General features: G+C 39.9%; 1 protein-coding gene across 1 annotated transcript; it reads left to right on the forward strand.

The window, feature by feature from the left end:
• The first annotated feature begins 3,898 nt into the window (after window positions 1-3,898).
• On the forward strand, window positions 3,899-22,201 carry LOC136001733 (annexin A1). Its single transcript, XM_065656341.1, has 13 exons — window positions 3,899-3,981; window positions 7,904-7,982; window positions 10,216-10,309; window positions 11,086-11,180; window positions 12,905-13,018; window positions 13,592-13,682; window positions 14,594-14,673; window positions 15,605-15,661; window positions 17,112-17,205; window positions 17,831-17,926; window positions 19,328-19,386; window positions 20,235-20,357; window positions 21,838-22,201. Exons 2-13 carry the CDS (start codon window positions 7,917-7,919, stop codon window positions 21,895-21,897), a joined length of 1,029 nt encoding a protein of 342 aa, XP_065512413.1. The 5' UTR covers window positions 3,899-3,981; window positions 7,904-7,916; the 3' UTR covers window positions 21,898-22,201.
• Window positions 22,202-22,357: the final 156 nt, after the last annotated feature.

The raw sequence follows: 22,357 nt of genomic DNA on the forward strand, positions 1-22,357 counted from the left end.
TCTGGCACACAGGGACAGCCTGCTCCTGCACGTCTAAGGTTACCTTCTCAAGAAAGACCAGCCTTCCTGGACTCCTTTGTCCTTCAGGAATGCCTCCCAAGGGACTCTGCCAACCAGCCTTCTAAATAGATCAAAGTCTGCCCTTCGGAAGTCCAAAGTAGCAGTTCTGTTGACGACCCTTCTAACTTCTCTAATAGAAAACTCAATCATTTCATGATCACTATGCCCAAGATGACGTCCAACAGATATGTTGCCTACGAGTCTTTCTCTATTTACAAACAACAGATCCAGTGGGGCTCCCTCCCTCTTTCCCTAGGCTCACTAGCCAGCTGTGTTAGGAAGTTGTCTTCCATGCACTCCAGGAGCCTCCTAGACTGCTTCCCCTCTGCTGTGTAGTATTTCCAGCAGACATCTGGTAGGCTGACGTTCCCCATAAGAACAAGGTCTAGCGACTGGGAGACTTCTCTCAACTGCCTGCAAAATATTTAATCTGCTTCTTCATCCTGGTTGGGTGGTCCGTAACAGGCCCCCACCAGGATGTTCTCCTTGTTGCCCTTCTCCTTGATTCTCACCCATAGACACTCAACTCTATCATCACCCTCATCAAGCTCCAGACAATCAAAACACTTCCTAAAACACATGACTACCCTACCTCCTCTCCTTCCTCACCTATCCCTTCTGAAGAGTTTATAGACATCTAATGCATCATTCCAGTTATGACAGTCATCCCAACATGTTCCTGTGATGGCAATTATATCATAGTTTTTCTGCCTCACAATGGCTCCCAGCTCCTCCTGTTTGTTGTCCATGCTGTGTGTATTCATATAGATGCACATCAGCTGGGCCATTGATTCCACCACCTTTTTCTGGTGAGAAGCTCTAATTCCTTTGTGGCCATCATCAAGTGCTTTCACAGTTTCTAACATACCAATAACCCTTGTATTTCTCCTACCACATGGCTCTCCAGCCCCTACCTCCACTGGGACAGCAGACCAAAGGGCCTTGCTAGTACTACTCTCAAATGGTGGCATGTCGTCCTTGTGTGTGCCTCTGCCACACCTGGTTTCCTGCCTTTCTCCCTTCAAATCTAGTTCAAAGCCCTCTCAATAAGTCCTGCTAACTCCTGCCCCATGATTCGTTTCCCCTTTTGAGACAGATGCACCCGTTTTTCGCTAGCAAGCCAGGTGCCATGTAAGCCAACCCATGATCAAAAAATTCAAAATTCTGCTGGTGACACCAGTACCTCAGCCAGTTATTGATCTGGTGGGTCTTCCTGCATCTTTCCTCATCGTACCCTGCAACTGTGGGGACAGAGGAGAACACTACTTGTGTCCTGATCTCTTGACCGTGTGTCCCAAGGCCCTGAAATCTCTCTTGATTGTATTTAGTTTTTCCCTTTTCAGTTTCATCAGTGCCTACCTGAAAAATTATGAGTGGACAATAGTCTGAGATCCTAACCAGGGCAGGAAGGTTTTTTTTTATATCTTTAACCCTGGCCCCGGGGAGACAGAAGACTTCCCTAGGAAGTGGGTCTGGCCTGCATATAGGGCGTTCTGTCCCCTTTAAAAGGGAGTGTCCTACAACCACAACCCACCTTTCTTTGTGGGAGCTGTTTTGATGGAGGGTGCAGGGTGACTTATCCTCTGTGGCACCTTCAACTTAGTGGAACCACCTCCCTCAATGTTGTTGTTCGATTCCATTTGAAAGGCCTCATACCTGTTCTGCAAAGAAATCTGGGTGGGTGGAGTGATCAGAGCAGGGACCCTCCTCCTTCTTCACTGGGTAGGAGCATGCCGCCATTTCCCCTTATTCCTCCAGTTGCTGCATTCCACATCCAAAGCCTCATGCCTGTTGGACAGAGGCACCTGGGAAGGTGGGGTGGGTAAGGGGCTGTTTCTCCTGCCACCCTGAGTGTGGACTTTCTTCCATTCATCCCTTTCGCTTGACCTGCCTTCTTCAGTCAGGCAATGGGAGAATACAGGAATCCCTTGATCTTCATTTCTTGTTGGTGGTCTTACCCGCCACCGGGAGGCCAGAGCTTGATCCCACCAGTCAATTTCCTTTTCCTGCTCCCTGATACTTCTCAAACTTTCTACCTCCTCTCTTCAGTTATTCAGCTTACCAAAAATATCTGAAATACCTTTGTTAAATAATGTGAAATCTGCAGGAAAAAAAAGGAAAAAATCACATGCAGGGGAAAATTACTGTTAGAGTATTGGGTGAGCTGAGGGCTACCTGGGGGCCAGGACTGTTGGGGGACATCCCCATGGGATTTAGCAAGACAGGGTCTGGCAGTCCCTGCTGTCTCACCCTCCCAACAAGGGGCAGGACAGCTGGGAGGCACTGGGGGTAGCCCGAGCCCCAGGCACTGGGCACCTCCCTGGGGATGCGAATGGGACAGGACAGGACAGGACATCAACCCACAGGTTGGGCCCAGCCCAGGTCCCACAGCCAGTCCCAGCCTGGCTGCAAGACAGCAGGGTAGTGGCTCAGGTGAGGACCAAGCATTGGGGCTGCAGCTGAAGGCATATTCCAGAGCTGGGGTGGCCTGGCCACCACCTCCCACAGCACTACTGGAGGCTCTTGCCTTGGCCCAGTGGGATGGGGACCCCCCTGGCTGTGCTGATCCTGAGCTGACCCCTGACACCCACAACAAAGCCCTATTGGGGGAAAGCATTTAGACACCAAACAGTTTTTACAGAGATATTTTAAACAGAGGAAGGAATAAGCAATGCTGGATGGTGTATGTAATGACTTGCTACATTTGAGGGATTCGTGAGTGTCCCCCCTAATGCTACCAAGCAGCCTGTTCCCCTTCTTCCTCATGTCATTTATTGCTACACTTGGGTTTCAAGCACAGGCTACATTTCGTATCATATACATTCATGAGAGGCAGATCAGCCATACTTCCTCATTCTGGAGATACCAGTGTGTCGCAGCAAGGCCAAGTTAGCAGAAAGCAAGATGACAGACAGCTGGGAGGCCAATTTGCTACTTGCGAATTCTTCTGCTTCAGGAGGTGGTATTTCTTCACCAGGCATCATGTTCCGGGCCAATCTGAGATGTTAGTGACACACTGCATTTTGCTGTGCCAGATGTACTCTGGAAAATGTGTTTAGCCGGCTTGGTGAGGAAGTACTTGCAGAAAACCACTTCTAGCAGGCTGGTGAAATGACTCATCTTGTGCAAACAGAACTTCAGAGTTTAATCTGAATGTTTCAACCTCTTTTTAATTATGTTGGTGCCAGTTTGCCAGTTATTGTCCCTCCATGTAACCTGTCAGTTTCCAGAGGTTCTCTTTCAAATAAATAGATAGATAGATAGATAGATAGATAGATAGATAGATAGATAGATAGATAGATAGATAAATATATATATAAAGTAGGGTATGGATATTAAGTTTTAGACATGTCTTGTTTCTGGACCATTTCTGTCAGGGGCTCATGTGAACAAGAAGCAGAGCTAATAGCCATCAGAGCTCAGTGAAGCACACAGCCACATTGACATTTCTACACTTCTTTTTTCCTCTTAGATTTTCACTAAGCAAAGATATTTTCACTAAGCAAAGATATACCTTATTATATTTATCTGAAGTGGTATCAGGTATGTCAAAATGTGAGGGGAGTAACTAGGTTAGCTTTTAGTGTTTTATTCTTATGATCCTGAAGGATTTATAGCAATTTACTACAGTGTCCATGGCAGGGGAGGAGAGCTACCATTCTCATTTTTTGACTTTTCCCTTTTGAAATCTGCTCCTGCTTTCTCCAGCGCATAGTTTTGCAATCACATTTTTGTGTGGATCTGTGTTTTGGACAACACCCAGATTTAGCTGCTGCAAAGAGCAACCAGTTGCTGGGGCTGTGCAAACATGCTGGTTGCTGGGTGGGGTCTGCCATGCAGCGCTATAAAAGCATCACAAGCCCTCTGCTCTCTTACTCCTGACTTGTGCTGCCCTGAAAAGTAGTGTCTGTGAGGAAGAAGGTAAGTTTTTGCAGTTCTTTGCTGCTTTCCGTAGACCTGACACACTTTAAGAATTGTACGCTAAATATGTGAAGTGACTTGGTGCAATGTTCTGTGGCTTGGATTTGCTGGCACGGGAAAAGATGGGTGTGAGCAGTAGAAATTATTTCAGTTTTGAAATGTTTCATGTACACAGAAGGCCTTGAACAGTTACTGCTTTTATTTAATGCTTGTAAGGAATTAAAAAAAAAAGGCTTAAAAGTTTAAAAGGAAACTTATTTGAAGTTGACTGTTTCCTGTGTTTCTCTTTGCCTCTGTAGTGGACTACTGTAGAAATGTGCAGTAAAACTTGCATTGCTAGAAAACTACTGTTCTTTGTATGGAAACTTAAAAAAAGTTGTTAGTTCAACAACAGTTTGATGGTTTGGGACGCGTAGAGGGGGCTTTGCTCAAGAAAGTGATGAAAATGAGGCAAAGCAATCTCTTAGAAACATAAGAGCAAAAGTCTGTAAGTAAGGGTGGTATCATCTGGTGTTTGTTCTGCTAAAACTTTCCACTAAATCTGCCAAGGATGAGACTGTTTTTCTCTGATGTTTTCATTCACATTTGGTAGACCTTCCCACTGTAAAATTAATTATTGTGTTAGATCTACAGCCTATTTTTCTGATAGGATGTAATGACCTTAATTTACATCCTCATCCTGGTAACTAGCGTTGGACAGTAACCACAGAGTGTATCTCTGATGCGGCTCATGACATGGTTCAATAAGCATGAAGAAATGGTTTTGACACAGACCGTAGTGTAAAAGCTGAGTTTGTGTCTTTAAATATTTTCAATAAATATTGAGTATTTTCTCAAAACTTCTGAACATTTGCACATGTCCAGTTCTAGGGTGCTTATTCTGAGGACTGAGAGCTAGACAGAAGGCACCAGTGCAGTAGTTCTTGTGAAACAACAGTTAGGACTTCCCATTTGGATCTCAATTTGGCTTTTCAGTCCAGTTGCAATGTTGATCATTCCAATTGGGAATGACAAAGTCCATAAAAATCAGTATATTTTTCAAACTGAGAAACTGAAAGTTCTTGCTCCTCCTTCCTTTTAAACGGGACCTCTATACAATCCAGTTTAGGAAGTGGAACACATGGCCTGGATGATATTTTATTAAACAGAATAACTCTCAAAGAGGTATTCAGTATGGAGTAACCAGATAGAAGTGTCGCACTTGTTTGCAGTACCTTCTGTTTGCACCATTCTGTAGTTACATGCATTTTTTTCATTTCCCTGTTTGTAGGCTTTGTCCTGAGCTCAAAAGAAACAGAAAATATAGGGCAGAAAGCCATCAGTGTTTCCCATCCTTTATTATGCTAAATTAAAATATTATTTTGACAGAATTTATCCCTCCTGGATCTAGGTATTGTTTACATGAGCTATTTGCACTTTAGAGTGGCATAAGTCAAAGTGTTGGGAAGGACCTCTACTCTGTCAGGGGGCTGGCTGGCTTCCTAGATTCTAGTCTTCTTATTTCTTACTAGCCATAGCTTTTGATAAAGCAGATCACAGTTTTATAAGTAGGGTGGTTTCTTAGCTTTCTGAGCGAACTCAAGCAGACTAAGGTCTTCAGTCCCTCTCAAAAGCCATTGCCTAGTTTGACTTCCCTTAAAATTATGTTATTTGTTTGCTAGATGGAAATGAATGAATCTGCATGCGAAAGTGTCCTTATTTTAAAAGGAGGGAAAAATATAAAACAACTTTGTTTTTAAGGCAATTAATTATTTTTCTGTAGCTCTACTTCACATTAGGATAGAGATAAGGGTTTAGAGGTTTAATAAACCAAATTTAGTGTAGGCTAGCAGCCTTCAGCTCTAGTCATTCCCAAGAGCAGAGAATCCTCTAGAGCTGGTTGTGGGAGGCGGGGGTTCAAACAGGCAGAACTTAGAATAAGCAGTGGAGATGTTAGCAGTTCCCTATGCGGGCATCTCTACCAGCTTTATTCCTGAGAAATGCTGTTCTATCCACCAGAACAGAGTTTTGGTCCCACCTCTTCTCAGATCTGGTGCTGTGAGACCGAATCTTGTGTCTTGGTTTTAAATGATTACACACCCTGTGAAGCTATGAGTTGACAGACATATCTGTACATGTCACTGTTGGCAACTCAATGTATGTAGTATGGAGACTTTAAAAGATTTTCATCCCACTGCGTATGGCCTTTATCTGTGCTGTTATAAAATGCAGCAGAACTTTAGATACTGTAGCAGCTCATCTGGCCTCATATACTTCTGTCAGTACAAGAAGTGTACAGGATTCACTACAATAGCTTGATAAAATATTGTTTTTAATTGCAATCTAAGTATGCATTTCTGATCCTCAACAAATGACATGCGCATAAAATTTGATCATTACAACTTAATGCAATATTCTGACCCAGATGATACGTGCTCTAAGTAAAATATAAATATGGGTTTGGAGTCAGGTTTCAGTTTTTCTAGCAGTGCAGGCAGAGCTGAATTTTGTGCCCTTAGGGCTGAGAGAAGGGCACAAATGTGAGAGTTTTCTAAGGAGGAGGGACTGTAGATGGCTCCTGGTTTGGAGAGGGGAGGGAAGGGTGGAGCTGGGCTGGAGGAGGGCTCTGGGAGGGTGCTGCTACTTTGTCGGCTGCTGAACCTGGAAGTGAGTTTTACAGTTTTGCTACAAGAGAAAGAAGAACCTGGGATGCAGCCACGCTGCTTGGTCATGTGTTTGTGTTGCTTTAGTGCCTGCTCTTTGTCCTTCCCATGAGACACAGGGCATGAATAAGGCATAATCATAAGCATAGGTGTGTTTGCATCATGAGCAACATTGTTTTTTATACTCATGTATACGATCTACGTTACATGATCTGTACCTCAAGACCACCAATAGCATTGTCTCATCACACTAGATTCAAAGACTCCAGTTTACCCTGAACATTATCTTTAGCTGATTGTTTCTAAGTATGACTTAAAACAAAGCCTTCCCTAGAGTTCATTATGGAAGTGGGTTTTGAAAAAAAAACCACAAAAAAACACACACAAAAAAACTTTCTGAGCAGACTCAAAGTACTTTATTTGATAAAATGTTAATTTCTACTCTCTGTTCCTTCACTGTTTCTGTTAGCAAACAGAATATTCCGCACACCAAAGTTGTTATGAAGGAAATTCTTCATTATTTTTGGATGCTCACATCACCATCGGTCATTTTTCCCATTCTGCATGGTATTTTATGGAAAAGCTGGACTGTGTTTCATTTTGAGTAGTAAAAAGCAGAAATTACTTTTTTTTCCCTTCCAAAATGGGTAATGTTAAATTCTTCTGTAGAAATTGGAGGACATATATAAGAATTAAGGAACGATGTAGGTGAAACTGTCCAATTTTATTCATTTTCCTTAGGAATGGGCTCTTCTAAGAAATTACATGAGAGTATAGCGTACGAGGGAATATGCTTTGTCTTAACACACAAGAGCTCCAACCTCAGTAAATGATCAGACAAGAATACTTGTTTACTACTGAATGTGAACAGAATAAAATATTTGGTAATCTAAATGGGCCTAGTGGATACCTCAACTAAGGGGAAAAGACAGACTTTCATTTGTTTCTGGTAACTTCCTTTTGTAAGTCAATGGTAATCCTTAGGTATTGCCATAGTAAATAAGGAAATAGTCCAACTAGTTTACTGTTCTCCCTCTAATCTAAAACTTCTCCAAGTAGCTATGGGTGTAGGGGCAAGCAAGCAATTGTAGAGCTTTGTGACACCTGCCAAACATAAACAAAAGTTACCAGCTTCCTGTATCACAGGCAATTACTGCTTGGGAAACTAATCCCTGCACATCATAACTCAAAAGAAAGGATCCTGAGAGTGGGAAATCTTGAATTGCACTGCTTCTGGAAATGACGAAAAATGGCTTGTAACTTCATGTGTCTCTTCCCAGAAACTCTGTCAACATGGCTATGGTATCGGAATTTCTGAAACAGGCATGGTTCATGGAACATCAGGAGCAGGAATATATTGTAAGTATTATCACCTCTTGAGAGCATTATGCTTATTTTCAAGTACTTTTAGAAGTGACTTGAAGGCATAGGCCACCCCATGTCTTTCTTATATTTGAAGAGGTGAAAACCAATGTCAAAACTCCAGCTGATCAGAACAGGAACCCAATTTGATTGCATCATATAATCCAATATAATCCAATAAACTAGAAAATTTTCTATCGGATGAAAAATTGCTCTTATTTGCACATATCAGTCTAGTTATCAGTTCCTAGGCAGAACTAGTTACTGTAATTAAATTATTATTCCCGGTAGCCAATCACTGATTCACTCAAGACATGCTTTTTGAAGTAGTAATCTGATGCAGATGTGTGTGAATGTGTAAGAACATGTTCAGATGATACAAGAACTCTTAGCCCGAGGTACAGGAAGCCATGAGTTGAAGCCCAGAAGTGTAAAGGAGGAACTAAATCCCTAGTATGTGTCTTAGTTTTTGCATCACATGTTGTTCTTATGCTGGGAAGAGTCACAGTATGTAAGAAAACATCTCGGATGGTCAGTACTGACTCTGATTTGAAGGGATGCTTATGGTGGTGAGAAGTCGAGTTAATGCACTAGAATGATGTGCAGAGTTTCTGTGATAATGACATAAAGATGCTGAAGTGATTGTCATTAATAGTAAAGCAGTACCTTGTGAAGTCACAGGAGATCCTGAACAACTTTCATCTTAAGAAAAATGGAACATGGCGAAATTTCGACACATAAAGATTTCTGCTCTAGACTTTTGTGGATTTTGAAATTTTGACTCCAAAACATTTTGTGCATAAACCTGTGGCTCCACCATCTCATCCTCCTTTCAGTTCCAGGGTCCTGAGTCATCACGGTCATGTTGGTTACAGTCAGGTTTGCATTGTTAGGAGAAAAGTTTGCCATGGAAACCAGTATACAAAGACTAATCTGGCATGCCTGGAAAACAGGCAGTAAACTGGTCCTGTTCCTTTGTTGGTTTATCACATGAGTCACAGTGATTTTTTCAAAAGTATGCAAGACACTGCTTCAAATATGCAGTCTCTCTTCTCTCATAAAACTACTAGTGATATAACTGTGTAGGGAATTAAATATTTAATTGTCAGTCGTTAAAAGTATAAAAAAGTCAATGGAGAATGCTGTATATAAAACATATATCCTTAAGACCTTGCCATTTGTCTTGTGCTATTTAACTTTAGTTGCAAAAGATTTTAAAAAAATAAAATAGTGAGTTGTTGAAACAGGACAAATGTTATAGGTGATTCTGAAAAAATTTAGCTAAACTACTTTTTGGTATTGTGGTTTGGTTTTGGTTTGTGTTTCCTTTTTTGTTTGTTCATTTATTTGTTGGTTTTGTTTTGTTTTAATTAAATATCTCGTCATATGTCATATCTTTAAATATTTCATCTAAGAATCTTAAGGCATTTTATAGCTTCTGTAAAAGATAGTAACTAGTGTGGCACTGGTGAGGTCATGCTATTGGATAATAGGCTCTACCAGTAAGCTGATTTGTCATATTGCTGATTTGGGATAAGCCACGTAATGCATCACGTAGTGGAACTCATCATCCCTTGCTATTCCCTGAGCACCTTAGGCAATGACTAGGGAGCGCCCATCTAGGAATGGATTCACCAAAGTTCACTAGGTAGTAGCTGTGAAGAAAGGGTGGCTTGTGTCTGGAGTTTCAAAGAAGTTGGGTAACAATTCTCCATTTCCTCATAGGATTACACTTGAACTCTTCTCCAAGATCTTACATGCAAGAAGGGCTTGTAACCTTAGAGATGAGTCAACTGCGAAGTCCCTTAATGTGATGCACAGTCAATTTGCATAAGATGAGCAAGGAAATTAATAGGACTTTATTGTCAGTGCCTGTAGGATTTCATTGCGGTTGTAGAGCTTTTAAAATTTGGACATAATTGCCTGACATGACAGTTAAGGAGTATTTTCCTGTGGAAACCAACTTACTCTGAGAAATAGGTCTTAAGGGACCTAAAATAGTATATTAAGTACTTGCTATTTAAAATAAGAGATGTGAAAGGAATACATTCTAAGTGTATCCATTACTGAGCCTGTTTAGTTCTCTGCAGTTACAAAGCTGTGTGTGCCTTGATAGTCCCATAATAGGCAATCCCAAAGACACAGTTTATTTAGGCCTTTAAAACTGCTTCTTTGCAAAACTATTCTTTGGAATAAGGACTTTATTGCTTTATTTTGTTTTTCTTTTCAGAAAAGTACAAAACGAGGCCCTGTAGTACCCCAACATCCTAACTTTGATCCATCAGCTGATGTTGTTGCTTTGGAGAAAGCTATGACTGTACAGGGTAAGCGGAGTAACTATTGAACCTGCTACATTAGGACTTTTCCATAGGAAAACTCAAGAATTGTACAGAATAAAATATCAGAGCGGGAGGCAATGGCAAGCAGGAGAGATGCCTCTGCTTTCCAGAGCTTGGCAATAAATTCAGTTATGCCATTTGGTAAAGAATCTCAACTCTTTGACATCCTGATGCTGTATTACAATGTCAAACCTTAATACTATCTTAAAGTTCTGGAATATGTTGAAGGAGATTCTAGAGAATCAATCAATACTATAACATACCATACTAATAGGTTTTTATTTGATTTGAATGAAATTCGTGCAAGAGACAGGGAATATGCTGATAATACAGCATATGCTTCTATTGCGCTTCTCTCTTGTAATGAAATTCTCACTTGGCACTTGCCTGTACTTTGAAACCTTTTCCAGTTTGAAGTACTGAGATTAAATGAGTATGCCTTCTAACTTTTTTTTTCCAGTTCCTCTGTAGTGTAAGTACTGTACTCAGAACACTTTAAGACTTCCTATATGAAATTGTAGAATCATAGATTTCTGTGTTCTCTGGGAATGTATTTATTGGATTACTTCGCTAAATCACTAATTGTAAGTCAGTAGGTGATTACGCTTTCTCCTTTGGTTAAGCTTCAGTGTGTCAAGAAATCCAAATATGACATAAAGGAAACAATAACATGGAAAAATTATTATTTGGCTAAAGGATGCTCTAGAGACCACTATCATAATTGCAGTGCCTTAGACATGTTGTTGTTTGGTGACTCATAGGTGTGGATGAAGCCACCATCATTGACATCATGACTAAAAGAACAAATGCTCAGCGTCAGCAGATCAAAGCTGCCTATCAGAAGGCTAAAGGAAAGGTAAAGTATATTCAAGCCAAGCTTGAATTTGCACCCAGAATATCAGTGTTGCTCCTGGCTTAGATGGTACCTATGGCTTTGGTTTCATACAACAAGAAGTTCAAAGCCTTTGAACACAGCAGCCACAATTTTGAAATTTAAACAGATTTTTAAGTTCTGACTTTCCATCTTCCTGAATGCCGTAGAGATCCTTTAAATCACTGAATCGCTGGTAATGGAGATGTTTCATGACCACCTGGGAGACAGTCTGCTGGGAGAAAGCGAGAGATGGAGAAAGGGACTTGGAGGCATTCTTCTAACTATTTAAGTCCATATAAAATACTAAACGGCACAGGGAAGTTGTAGGACCAAAACTCTGTTCCATGAGTATATTCACAGTCTCATGGGGATGGATATACAGAGGGCAGTGTTCTTCTTCCTCTGAGGGGTAAAACAGATAGTCTGTGGAACTGCCGAGAACCTTGGAAATTAGTGCGTCTTTCTGGAAAATGTTTTAATTGCTGTTATAACAAATTTTCTTCAGTTGACCTGTAACTCCAAACTGAAGTTAAAATTGCACAGTTGGTATGCCAGAGTGACTGAGCATTGTCTCCCTGCAAAGTAATTTCTTGGAGCTTTTTGCTTTGTAACTCTAAAAGCGTAACTTTTAGGGGCCAACTTAGAAAATATGTGTAAAGTCTCATTTTAGCCTAGACCTCCTTTTTCAGTTTAGGAAACCTCACTTTTGGTTTTCACAGCCCTCTCCCACTTCAGAGGAAGCTTCAGCCTTGCAATTATATTTTTTAAGGACGTGAACTAAAATATAACTTCAAAGACACAAGGAGACTAATGCTGTTAGACTATTAGATACCATGGTTCCTGACACACCATCAAAAGCAAAACAAAACAAAACTATAGACACAGTGTTTGACTCTGAAATTATGTTGTTGACTTAGGTATCCTGACAAAGCAGGTTGACCTTCTCACTCTTTAAAGCCACGGCCTTGACAAATACAAGGCTGTAACATTAAATGCAACAAAATGTGCACTGAGCATGCAAAATAAGGTTGGTGGGTTTTTTTGGTTGGTTGGTTTGTTTAGGGGTTTTTTTGTTTGTTGGTTTGTTTGTTTTCATTTTGTTTTATGTGTTGTTGTGGTTGGGGGGGATTTTTTGTTACTTTCTTTTTTTTTGTTTGTTTGTTTGGTTTGTTGGTTGGTTAGTTGATTGTTTTTAAAAAACCCTAAACTTAAATTTAGGTAAAAATTAGAATAAAGCGCAACTCTTAACTTTAGGACCTGCAGATTTGAATAGGAGAATATGATAGTATGATAGTATGTCCATGGTTTCCACTACAAATTCTGCACCCTTTATCCAATAACTGGGTGAATTAAAATGGTATCCAGATAACCAACTCAGTCATAATCATAACAGCAATATAGTCATACCTTCTCTTGAAAAACAAGCAGCCTATTCTGAGTCTTCTTCTGGTGCGTAAATGAGAGAATGTGGCTGAACTGGCTGTGTGAAACTCTCTGAGTACTTACTGAAAAACCCTGACACTTCGACTACCACAAAGGGCACAAATGAAAAACTTCAAGTAGGGCTTCATCATCCTTTCTAGTAGCTAAAGGAATGATGTAGATTAAGATTCTTCAGAGATCAGACCCAGTGTTTGGACTGTAGCTGAACAGCAGTTTTTACCCTTCTCTCTAGCTTAGTCTGTTCCTTATGCTTCCTGTCACAGAGTCTGGAAGAAGCCATGAAACAAGTTCTGAAAAGCCACCTGGAAGACGTTGTTGTGGCTCTGCTCAAAACTCCTGCTCAGTTTGATGCTGAAGAATTAAGAGCCTCTATGAAGGTAAGTCAAAAGCTTCTGTGAAAAACTTTCCTGAAGAGCATAAATAATGTCAGAGCCTGTAAGGGACACTGGACTTGGATTTTAAAGCTTGTGTCGTGTCTTCATTTGAATACTCTTTTGTAAAATTAATCTATACTGGTAATACAGTTTCTTCAGGCTTGGAGGAGATTGGCTGCAAACGGTATTCTGTTCTGAGAGTGAACTCTTTCTGCCTTCTGAAAACTGGTTGCTGATGCCATGGTAGAAGGTTCTAGTGTTAGCATAAATGTTTACGTTCGAGGAAAAAAAAAGAGAAGGGAATATTTTCTTTGTAAGTTTTACATTCCTATTTCAATGTGCACTGTTTGGTCCGTTTAGTGCTTCTTTTGGGTGCCAGTGATATGAGATGTGATACAAGAATAATACCAAGAGCTGGCATCACAACATTGCATGGAAGCACAATGTTCTTCATTTTTCTTTCTTGTTCCATATGGAGCCTTCAAAGCCAAGTCCATGGTTTTCACCTTATTTCTGGTCTTCTAAATTTTCACTTTGTTTTATCAACATTTCTAAAAATTCAACCATGTTTATCAGGGGCTTGGAACTGATGAAGATACCTTAATTGAGATTCTGGCCTCAAGAAACAACAAAGAGATCAGAGAAGCCAGCAGATACTATAAAGAAGGTAATTCAGAGCAAGAAATAAATATTAATGGTTTAACTCTATAGCAGACACATTACAGTCACAGCCCCACTCCTTTATACAAGAAACTGAAGCACCAAGGCAGGTTGTGAGTGAAGCTTCACGTAATCTTGATACAGTTGCAGGGGATGGAGGTCATACTGACTTTTTTCCAGCTTATGTAGATCCCAATTCAGAAGGAAAAGACACATCATCACCTCCGGAACTGCAGGTGTCTCATGGAATGGGCCATGCATTTAGACCCTTTCTAGGATGCAAACAAAATCCACTTGGTTTTCTTGTAACTAAACATTGGCTGATCTCTGCTTGAGAAAAAATGAAAACAAAACCAAAACCCACAACTTACTGAGTTAGCAACACAGATGACATTTGTGGTAGGAGCAACCAGTGAAGTAAAGGGGGACAAGCTTTAAAGAGATAGCTAAAACATAATGTGTTATCTCTCATGTATGTGGAGTTTACTGCAATCAGCCAGTGTAGTCTACTTAAATTGTGTTTTCTGACATGATGCCCTAACTTTTCCAAGAGATTTCCTTTCAAAAATCTGTTAGAAGCCCAAATTAATACTTTGGGTTTGGAAGAGTCTTGTGCTTAAGTTCAGTGTTGGTAAGAGCAAACAGAATTAAGAATGAAAGACAAATAGTGCAGAAAATGTTTTAAACTTTTTTTTTCTTCATGAGCAAGAGCCCAAGATAATGCCCATCTCTCGAAGCTAAATGAGAGAAAGTAAGAAAACTGCATATCTAGTAGGCATATCTAAGTGGGAAATAAAAAGTTGGAAAAATTAGAGAATAATAGCATGGTTCAGGTTAGAAGGGGCCTTTAAAGATCATCTAATCAACCTAGTTGATAACTTTGAAACAAACCACAAATTCTTTTTGTTTTGATTTCAGTGCTGAAGAGAGATCTGACACAAGACATTATCTCTGACACATCGGGAGACTTTCAGAAGGCTTTGGTTGCTCTAGCCAAGGTATGCTGTGCTTAAGGTTTTTGAGTGATGTTGCCCATAATAAAAAATTAATGTTGTCATAACTGAATCAGAGAAAGTCATATAATACATAAGGATTTAGGTATTATCTATTTCCTTGCATTATTTTTAATGACATGTCTTAGACCGTATGTAATATTTCTTAACCAAGTTATGATAATGAGCTTTTATGTCAAATGCATTTCAAAACACAGCAATGTTTGCTACTGTTTATTAGTTGTGCTTTAAGAATACTTTTGTGTATGTGGTAAGTGGAAGAAATTGAAAAAAACCAAAAAGGATGGTGTTATGTCAATAGACTAGAAACAGAAAAACAAGAAATGCCTCCAGTTACAGAATTAAGTCTTTTGCCTTGCTGTTAAGATATGCTTCTAGTAGTTAGATAATGCGACAGGGAGCAAACAAGTGGACAAAGTCTTGTGTGAATTTGTCTTTAAAAGCAGATGAGATTAAACACTGGCATTGCCTAATAAAAAGACCCTTTTAAAATGCATAAATATTTGATTCCATCATTCCTTCATGTCTATGAAGGTTGTACACAGACACAGGATTAGTTTTTTATAGGCCTGTGTGCATAATTTTGATTTTCAGTTTTTGGTTTTAAACCAGCATGAAAGGAGTCTATTGAATGGCCATGAGGAAGCAAATCATAGCTTCCAAGGCTATAACTTCAGGTTGAGAAACAATACTTCATCTGGATTCTAATGTAAGACTTTAGAAATAAGTTACTGATGGCCTTAGAAATGTGAACTCTGATTAACAAATGCAATAACACGGAATGACTGACATAGTTGTATCTATGTGCAATTATTTATTATGTATGAGGATGGTAGGGCACAACTATAAAATGCAGGGTTCTGGGGAACTGGATGATTGTGAGAACCAGTGAAATTTTATTTATTTGTTTATGTAGGCTGACCGATGTGAAGATCCTCATGTGAATGATGATCTTGCTGAATGTGATGCCAGGGTAAGATCACACTTGGCACTCTTCAGAGCTTCTTCATCTAGCTTACTTGAGACTACAAACTCTGGCTGCAGATGTCCTACCTGAATCTTGTGCATTCTGTACCTAACAGAGATTTATGTGTTATGTAGCAATCTTTTCTGAAGGGATACTACAGGGTGTTTGAAGAAGACAGACCAAATTTGATTTATGTTTGCTTTGAAATTGGGTCCATCTTTTTGAAACACCCTGTATTTTACAAGTTTAGATGAGATTTGTTATCTGAAGGAAATGAAATCTTCGCCCTAATATCTAGCTCCAGAAACATTTCTGCAAGACCTCTTCTACGTCACATAAAGCGTGCAGACCATTTGATGTATAGGTCAACTAATGGAACAATTAGACACAATCTTACTTCTGTTTATAACATAGTCCTTGAATTAGGGACTAGGGTGTGCTCAAGTATATGCAGAACCATCTACCATACCTGGACCTGAATGAACTCTGCGGTATGTTAAAGACATTGCTTTACAGTGCTAAACCTTTCAAGATTATTAGGTAATTCTCACAGTATTTTCTGAATAATTCTAAAATAAGTAACTGATCTTTCCCTTATTTCTTCCACCATTAGTGTGAATATTTTTGTTAAAATCTTGGTAAAACTTAGCAGTCTTTCCTGAGTTTTCACCTATGAAATCTTAGGTCACTGTTGTAATTCAAATATAGATTGACTTTAAACCATTTTTTTTTTTAATCCAATGAAGAAAAGGCTATTGAGCAATACTGCTTTTATTCCTGCTACATAAGGTGTTTACTTTTGTCATCAAGCATAGATACTAAAGCTCAGTAAATCAGTACTCTGCCTAAGCTCAAAAGTCCATATTGCTCTTGGTAGGGAGAGTGTTGTTAAATCTTCTTTGCTGCTCTATGGAGTTCTTCAGTTATTCCTTGTAGAGAGGTTTGAGGAGGTGAAGAAAATGAAGGAGACTGATTTGATTCTTACTTTCCATTAATTCCCTCCTGGAAAGACAAGGAGTCCTGGGTGCTTAGGCTGCTCCTTCAAAATTGTCTAGTTAATATCAGAGATAATTTTATTTGTCCAAAGAAATCTTGCCAGTCCTAAACACCCGTGCAGACTGGAAGCATATCACAGCATGTGAAAATTATCCTCATCCAAGAATGTAATATATCCTGGAGAGCTTGATGGCGATTGTAAAAACTCTCAAAATATGTTTTTTACCTGCATAGTGTTCTCTAGGTAGGCTTAAGATATAAGTGAAGTATGAAGTATTGCTTAATAGAGCTAGAGTTTGTTTGAGGTTCTGCAGGGTTTCGTTACGGATTCCATCAAGGCCTAGAGTGCATTACTGAGAAGCAATGGCTACCTTTGGCTGGTAGCCTCAGAAGTACAGTATTTCTGTTCGTGCTTTACTATGCTGATGTTAAATTTACCACTTTCATTTCTTTATGACAGGCATTGTATGAAGCAGGAGAGAAAAAGAAAGGGACAGATATTAATGTGTTTGTTACTGTTCTTACTGCAAGAAGTTACCCACATCTCCGAAGGGGTAGGTTGGAAGAAACTTTGTGTTTTTATGGGGATCCTATTTTGAATATGGCCTGCTCATTAACTCAGAGAAGATACAGATTATCAAGACATGACCCTGACTGCTGCAAAGGCCTTTGTAATAGGACACATGGTTGCTGACTAAGGGTGCAGTTGGCAGCTTGGCTGTTCTTTCCGTACTGGTGATGAGCCGTATCATTTAGGTTGTTAACAAAACTGTTTTGATGAAGTCTTACAGGGCCAGTGATCACAAGGCCAAGGGATCAGTGTGTCAGGGGTTCTGAATGCTCCCCAACATGGTCCTGCTCCTCAGCCAGTTCGCCCTGGGTAGGGGTTTATCATCTAATGTAACAGGGTCCAGCGGAGTCACTAGACGACCTCTGTCCCTACCAGTGAGAACACCAATGCTACCACCCCAACAAAGTCCCATTCCTTACGCTGAGTCCCCCAGGCCATGCAGTAACATTGTTCTTTACACAGTGATGGCCAGAGAATATGAGAAAGGTGGCCTACGATCAGTCATCTGTGGGCACTGCTGCAGCAGTGAGGGCAGAATAAGGCAGAAGCAATGCAGAGAGAACACTGTATTTTTATCACTGTTTACAGAGTTTTCTTCCCTCATTTAGTCTTTCAGAAGTACACCAAATACAGCAAGCATGACATGAACAAGGTAGTGGATATGGAGATGAAGGGTGATATTGAGAAATGCCTGACTGCCCTTGGTAAGTGGTTCTGCAGATTGTAAACTAGTAGATATACCAACGATAGGAAAATCTGCTTTTTACTTCCACTGTACTTGCTTTGATGGGAACCCATTCTGGCCTTATGATGTTTCATTGAGAAATTTGCTAATGATACTTTGGAAATTCTAGTCCGAGCACAGTGATTTAACTGACTAATTTAAAGTCGGGTCAAGTTGCTGAATGATTAGAAATACCTCTCCTCATATGGGGAAAATTCTTTTAAGAACAGACATGTCATCAACATAGGAAGATATTTACAGCAAGTCAATATGCCAAAAAGTCCTGTCAGAACATAGAATCATAGAATAATATCATTTTGGTTGGAAGAGACCCTCAAGATCATTGAGTTCAACCATAACTTTAGTAATAAACCATGTCCCTAAGAACCTCGTCTAAATGCCTTTTAAACACCACAGGGATGGTGACTCCACCACTTCCCTCGGCAGCCTGTTCCAATGCCTGACAACCCTTTCTGGGAAGAATTTTTTCCTAATATTCAATCTGAACCTCTCCTGGTGAAACCTGAGGCCATTTCCTCTTGTCCTATCACTTGCTACTTGAGAGAAGAGACCAACAACTTCCATGTTACAACCACCTTTCAGGTAGTTGTAGATGGTGATAAGCTCTCCCTTCAGCCTCCTTTTCTCTGAGTTAAACAGCCCCAGTTCCGTCAGCCAATCCTCATCAGACTTGTGCGCCAGGCCCCTCACCAGCTTCATTGCCCTCTTCTGCACTCTCTCTAGTACCTCCATGTCATTTTTATGATGAGGGGCCCAAAACTGAACACAGGATTCAATGTGGGGAGTCACCAGTGCCAACTACAGTGGCATGATCACTTCTCTAGTCCTGCTGGCCATACTATCCGTGATACAAGCCAAGATGCTTTTGACCACCTCAGCCCAATGATCCAGCCAGACCAGATCCCTCTGTATGGCCTTCCTACCCTCCAGCAGATCAACACTCCCACCCAACTCCATGTCATCTGCAAACTTACTAAGGGTGCACTCGATCCCCTCATCCAGATCTTCACAAGCGAGGGGCAAGTAACTTGCTTTACAAAACATCAGATCACATCCTCCAGCTCTGTTTTCACTTCTTTCTTCTTTGGAACTGCAACATCTTTCTTAATTTTGTGGCAGTAAACAAAGGAGGGCATTCTTGTAATTACTCTCCTCTGACTGAATTGCTTTCCAAACAAATGTAGTAAAGGAATGGCTACTTCTCCCATACTTTGAAGACAGGTGACAAAAAAGCATATAAATAGGATATTCTGTTAGCAACACTGAGATTGCTTGTAGAGTGTTTTCTTTCCACACTTTTGCCTTTTGTCACTCATTATATGTATAAGAGGTGTGACCTTATCTCATTGTTTCATTACAGTGAAGTGTGCCACAAGCAAGCCAGCCTTCTTTGCCGAAAAACTCCACTTGGCGATGAAGGTAACCTAGAGAGAGAATTTAGCTTTGTAAACATGGGGTGCTTTGTAAGCTGAAAAATAACCAGCTATCTAGAGATCTCTAAGCCCTTTATGTGATGAAACAGGACTACAGAAGGAATTTCAGTGTTTTCTTCTCACTCTTTCTGTTATTTCCTTTGAAACCTCTGCATGTCTTCCCATAGGAGTAGCTGTCTGTTTGCTATGGGTATTCAGGAAGGCATCTGTCCATCCTCACATATATCTTTGACTCTAGACAGTGACAGAAAGCCAACTGGAACTTTTCTTTTTTATGAAGCCACAAAAATATAAGTGAAAATTAAATAAGAAAGCACTTACAGGTCAGGACAGGAACCCTGTAGAAGCCTGATCTTTGGCAAGCCATCCATGGTCCTTCTGGAAAATTTGGAACCTGGGCTGAGTGAGTCAGGTGGAGATCCTGAACTGGTCTAGTATGCAGGTATTTTCATAGCTCCTGTGACTTGTCTAGGACCACTGTGAGTTCATTGCACTCTGAGAAAAATATTGAAAAGGCAGGGAAGTCTAGATTGTCTATGGCATCTAGCAAGCTCATTGAAGAATGTGTCTTTTTCTAGGAAACAGCTAAAGAAATGCTTAGAAAGGAAATCCAGAAGTGGATGTAGCCTGTCAGAAGTGAATTTTGCTCATAGGGAATAGAAGAGGGAAATGAGAGGACTCCTTCCTGAGAGATGTTAAAGGAATAGGATGTGGGCCATGTATACTCACAAAGAAATCTGATGAATTAACACATAGAAACGTGCTTTAATACGTTTCAAATAAATAGCCTTTTTTTATTCTTCCCTTTTTCAATTTTTTTTTTTCTTTTAATAGGGCTTTGGGACACGGCACAAAGAGCTCATCAGAATCATGGTTTCACGCCATGAAGTGGATATGAATGAGATCAAAGGCTATTACAAGAAGATGTATGGCATCTCTCTCTGCCAAGCCATTATGGTAGGTTTCCTCTCAGGTGATGTATGAAATGTAAGACAAGCAAATGCTTTGGGAAGTTAAGTAGAGGTTTGTTAATTCTGTTTCTCAGTCACCAGGTCATCCTGAGCAACTCATTGTAGCTGAGTGACTCATGTACCCAATGACCGACATTGCTAGGGCAATGTTTTTGTCACAAAAGCTATAGCAATATCTTAGTGGTATGTGTCTCAGAATATCATCTTACAGTAGAAGCCAAGAGCTGAATTAAAACTACAGTGTCCCCAAGTTCCCATGCTGGGATAGAGATAAGGAATATTGGCAGGAGAGAGGACTACACTAAGAGCTCTGTAAGAGATATAGATGCAACTCCCTATTGGTTTTTGGCGTTTGAGGTAATTCTGTAAATACCTCATTAACTTGAGAGTTATGAGGCCTGCTTTCCAGGTGACTTAAGTAAAACCACCTTCTTAAAGGAGACAGGCCACCCAATGTATTTTGCAGAAAATTTAAAGCAGTGCGGAACTTGAAGAAAGCTAAACTTGCAAAGCAGTTTTGTGGATGCTAGTAGACAGCAATAAATAAATAAATAGATATGTATACATACGCCTTAATTAGAGTAGAAGCATACTCCCCACATAAATTAAAATACCTCTTTAATTTTTATTGCTGTCCGCTACTTTTTCAGGTAGGTGCCAAAGATCACTCTTAGTCTTCCATCAGTAGTGTGTGTGATGTGTAATTTGATATGCAGTCACATCACCTTAGCATATTCCAAAATGTTTATTATGCCTTGAGGCATAGCTTGGCTACACTAAACAATTCATATGTCTCTGAAAAGTAGATTCAAATTTGAGAAAAACATAGTGTATGACAATTAATGTCTGTACTTAATGCATATGACACATCTTTTCCAAGCTGAACAAGCAATCCTATGTTGAATCAGCTATCATCGTAAGATTAGCCTGTGTTTTATATAATCCTAGATACAAAGTGTATAGTGTTTAATATTAATGAACATTGGACATCACTGATCAAGGAAGGCATTTTCACTTTCTCTAGAGAAGAAAACCTTAAGGTCTTTGGTGGACAGAAATCTTCTCTGCTTCTCATCTTTATTTATGACATGAGGCTTTCCAGGATTTTGACTTGCCTGGCCTACCTCTGTTCCACTCTGGAAATCACAGAATCACAGAATGTTAGAGATTGGAAGGGACCTCGAAAGATCATCTAGTCCAATCCCCCTGCCAGAGCAGGAACACCTAGATGAGGTTACACAGGAAGGAATCCAGTGTGTATGTTAATTTCTAGGTCATCGGAATAATTTCAATGAGGGTACTCGATTCAAGCTCAGTTGGTGGCTAATGTATATGTATTATCAAGTGATTAATTTATGTAGGTGAAGGCTCCATGTTTGATACATGTATATTGAATGCTTACTGAAATTTATTTTACTGGAGACCATTATCCTGACAATTGTGGTTTTTTGTGCTTAAATTGACAGGATGAACTCAAAGGGGATTATGAAAAGATCCTGGTGGCTTTATGTGGAAGTGATAACTAAGGTTCCTGTTCCTGCAATGCCCTCAAGCTCCGTTGCTGTAATTCTTTATATTTAACTCAACTCGCTCTTTAAAATACAGGCTTTACACAGTGAGGTTTCTCCAGAATGGTCCTTAGTCCATATGTGTTATGTTGAAAACTTGTAACCTGTAGTGTATTTTTTCAGTGTCTTTATATGGAATGACATTAGTATATCTTTTTGCCATGATTTATCCAAAGTCAAAGAATGGCCCCAAGTTTCTATATGGTTGATTAATCATGAGAAAAGTAAAATTTTCCTCTATGCAAAATAAATAAACCTTTAAAAATGCAATTAACCCATGCGGATATTTGTATGTTTTCTGTTGTTTCTCTGCATTTAATTTCAAATCGTCTGTGTACAGTGAATGAGAGAATAATCAGTAAATAAATTTAATAATCTAAAAAGAGTGTGGCACTATCAGACGGTATAGCTGAGCCTA

This window comes from Caloenas nicobarica, chromosome Z (assembly GCF_036013445.1).
Source record: "Caloenas nicobarica isolate bCalNic1 chromosome Z, bCalNic1.hap1, whole genome shotgun sequence".
In the NCBI taxonomy this organism is placed as follows: domain Eukaryota; kingdom Metazoa; phylum Chordata; class Aves; order Columbiformes; family Columbidae; genus Caloenas; species Caloenas nicobarica.

Coding starts and splice junctions, on each gene's coding strand:
- LOC136001733 (XM_065656341.1), top strand. CDS start 7,917: ATGGCTATGGTATCGGAATTTCTGAAACAGGCATGGTTCATGGAACAT. Junction 10,310..11,085: donor GAAAGCTATGACTGTACAGG/GTAAGCGGAGTA, acceptor GGTGACTCATAG/GTGTGGATGAAGCCACCATC. Junction 19,387..20,234: donor AACTCCACTTGGCGATGAAG/GTAACCTAGAGA, acceptor TTCTTTTAATAG/GGCTTTGGGACACGGCACAA.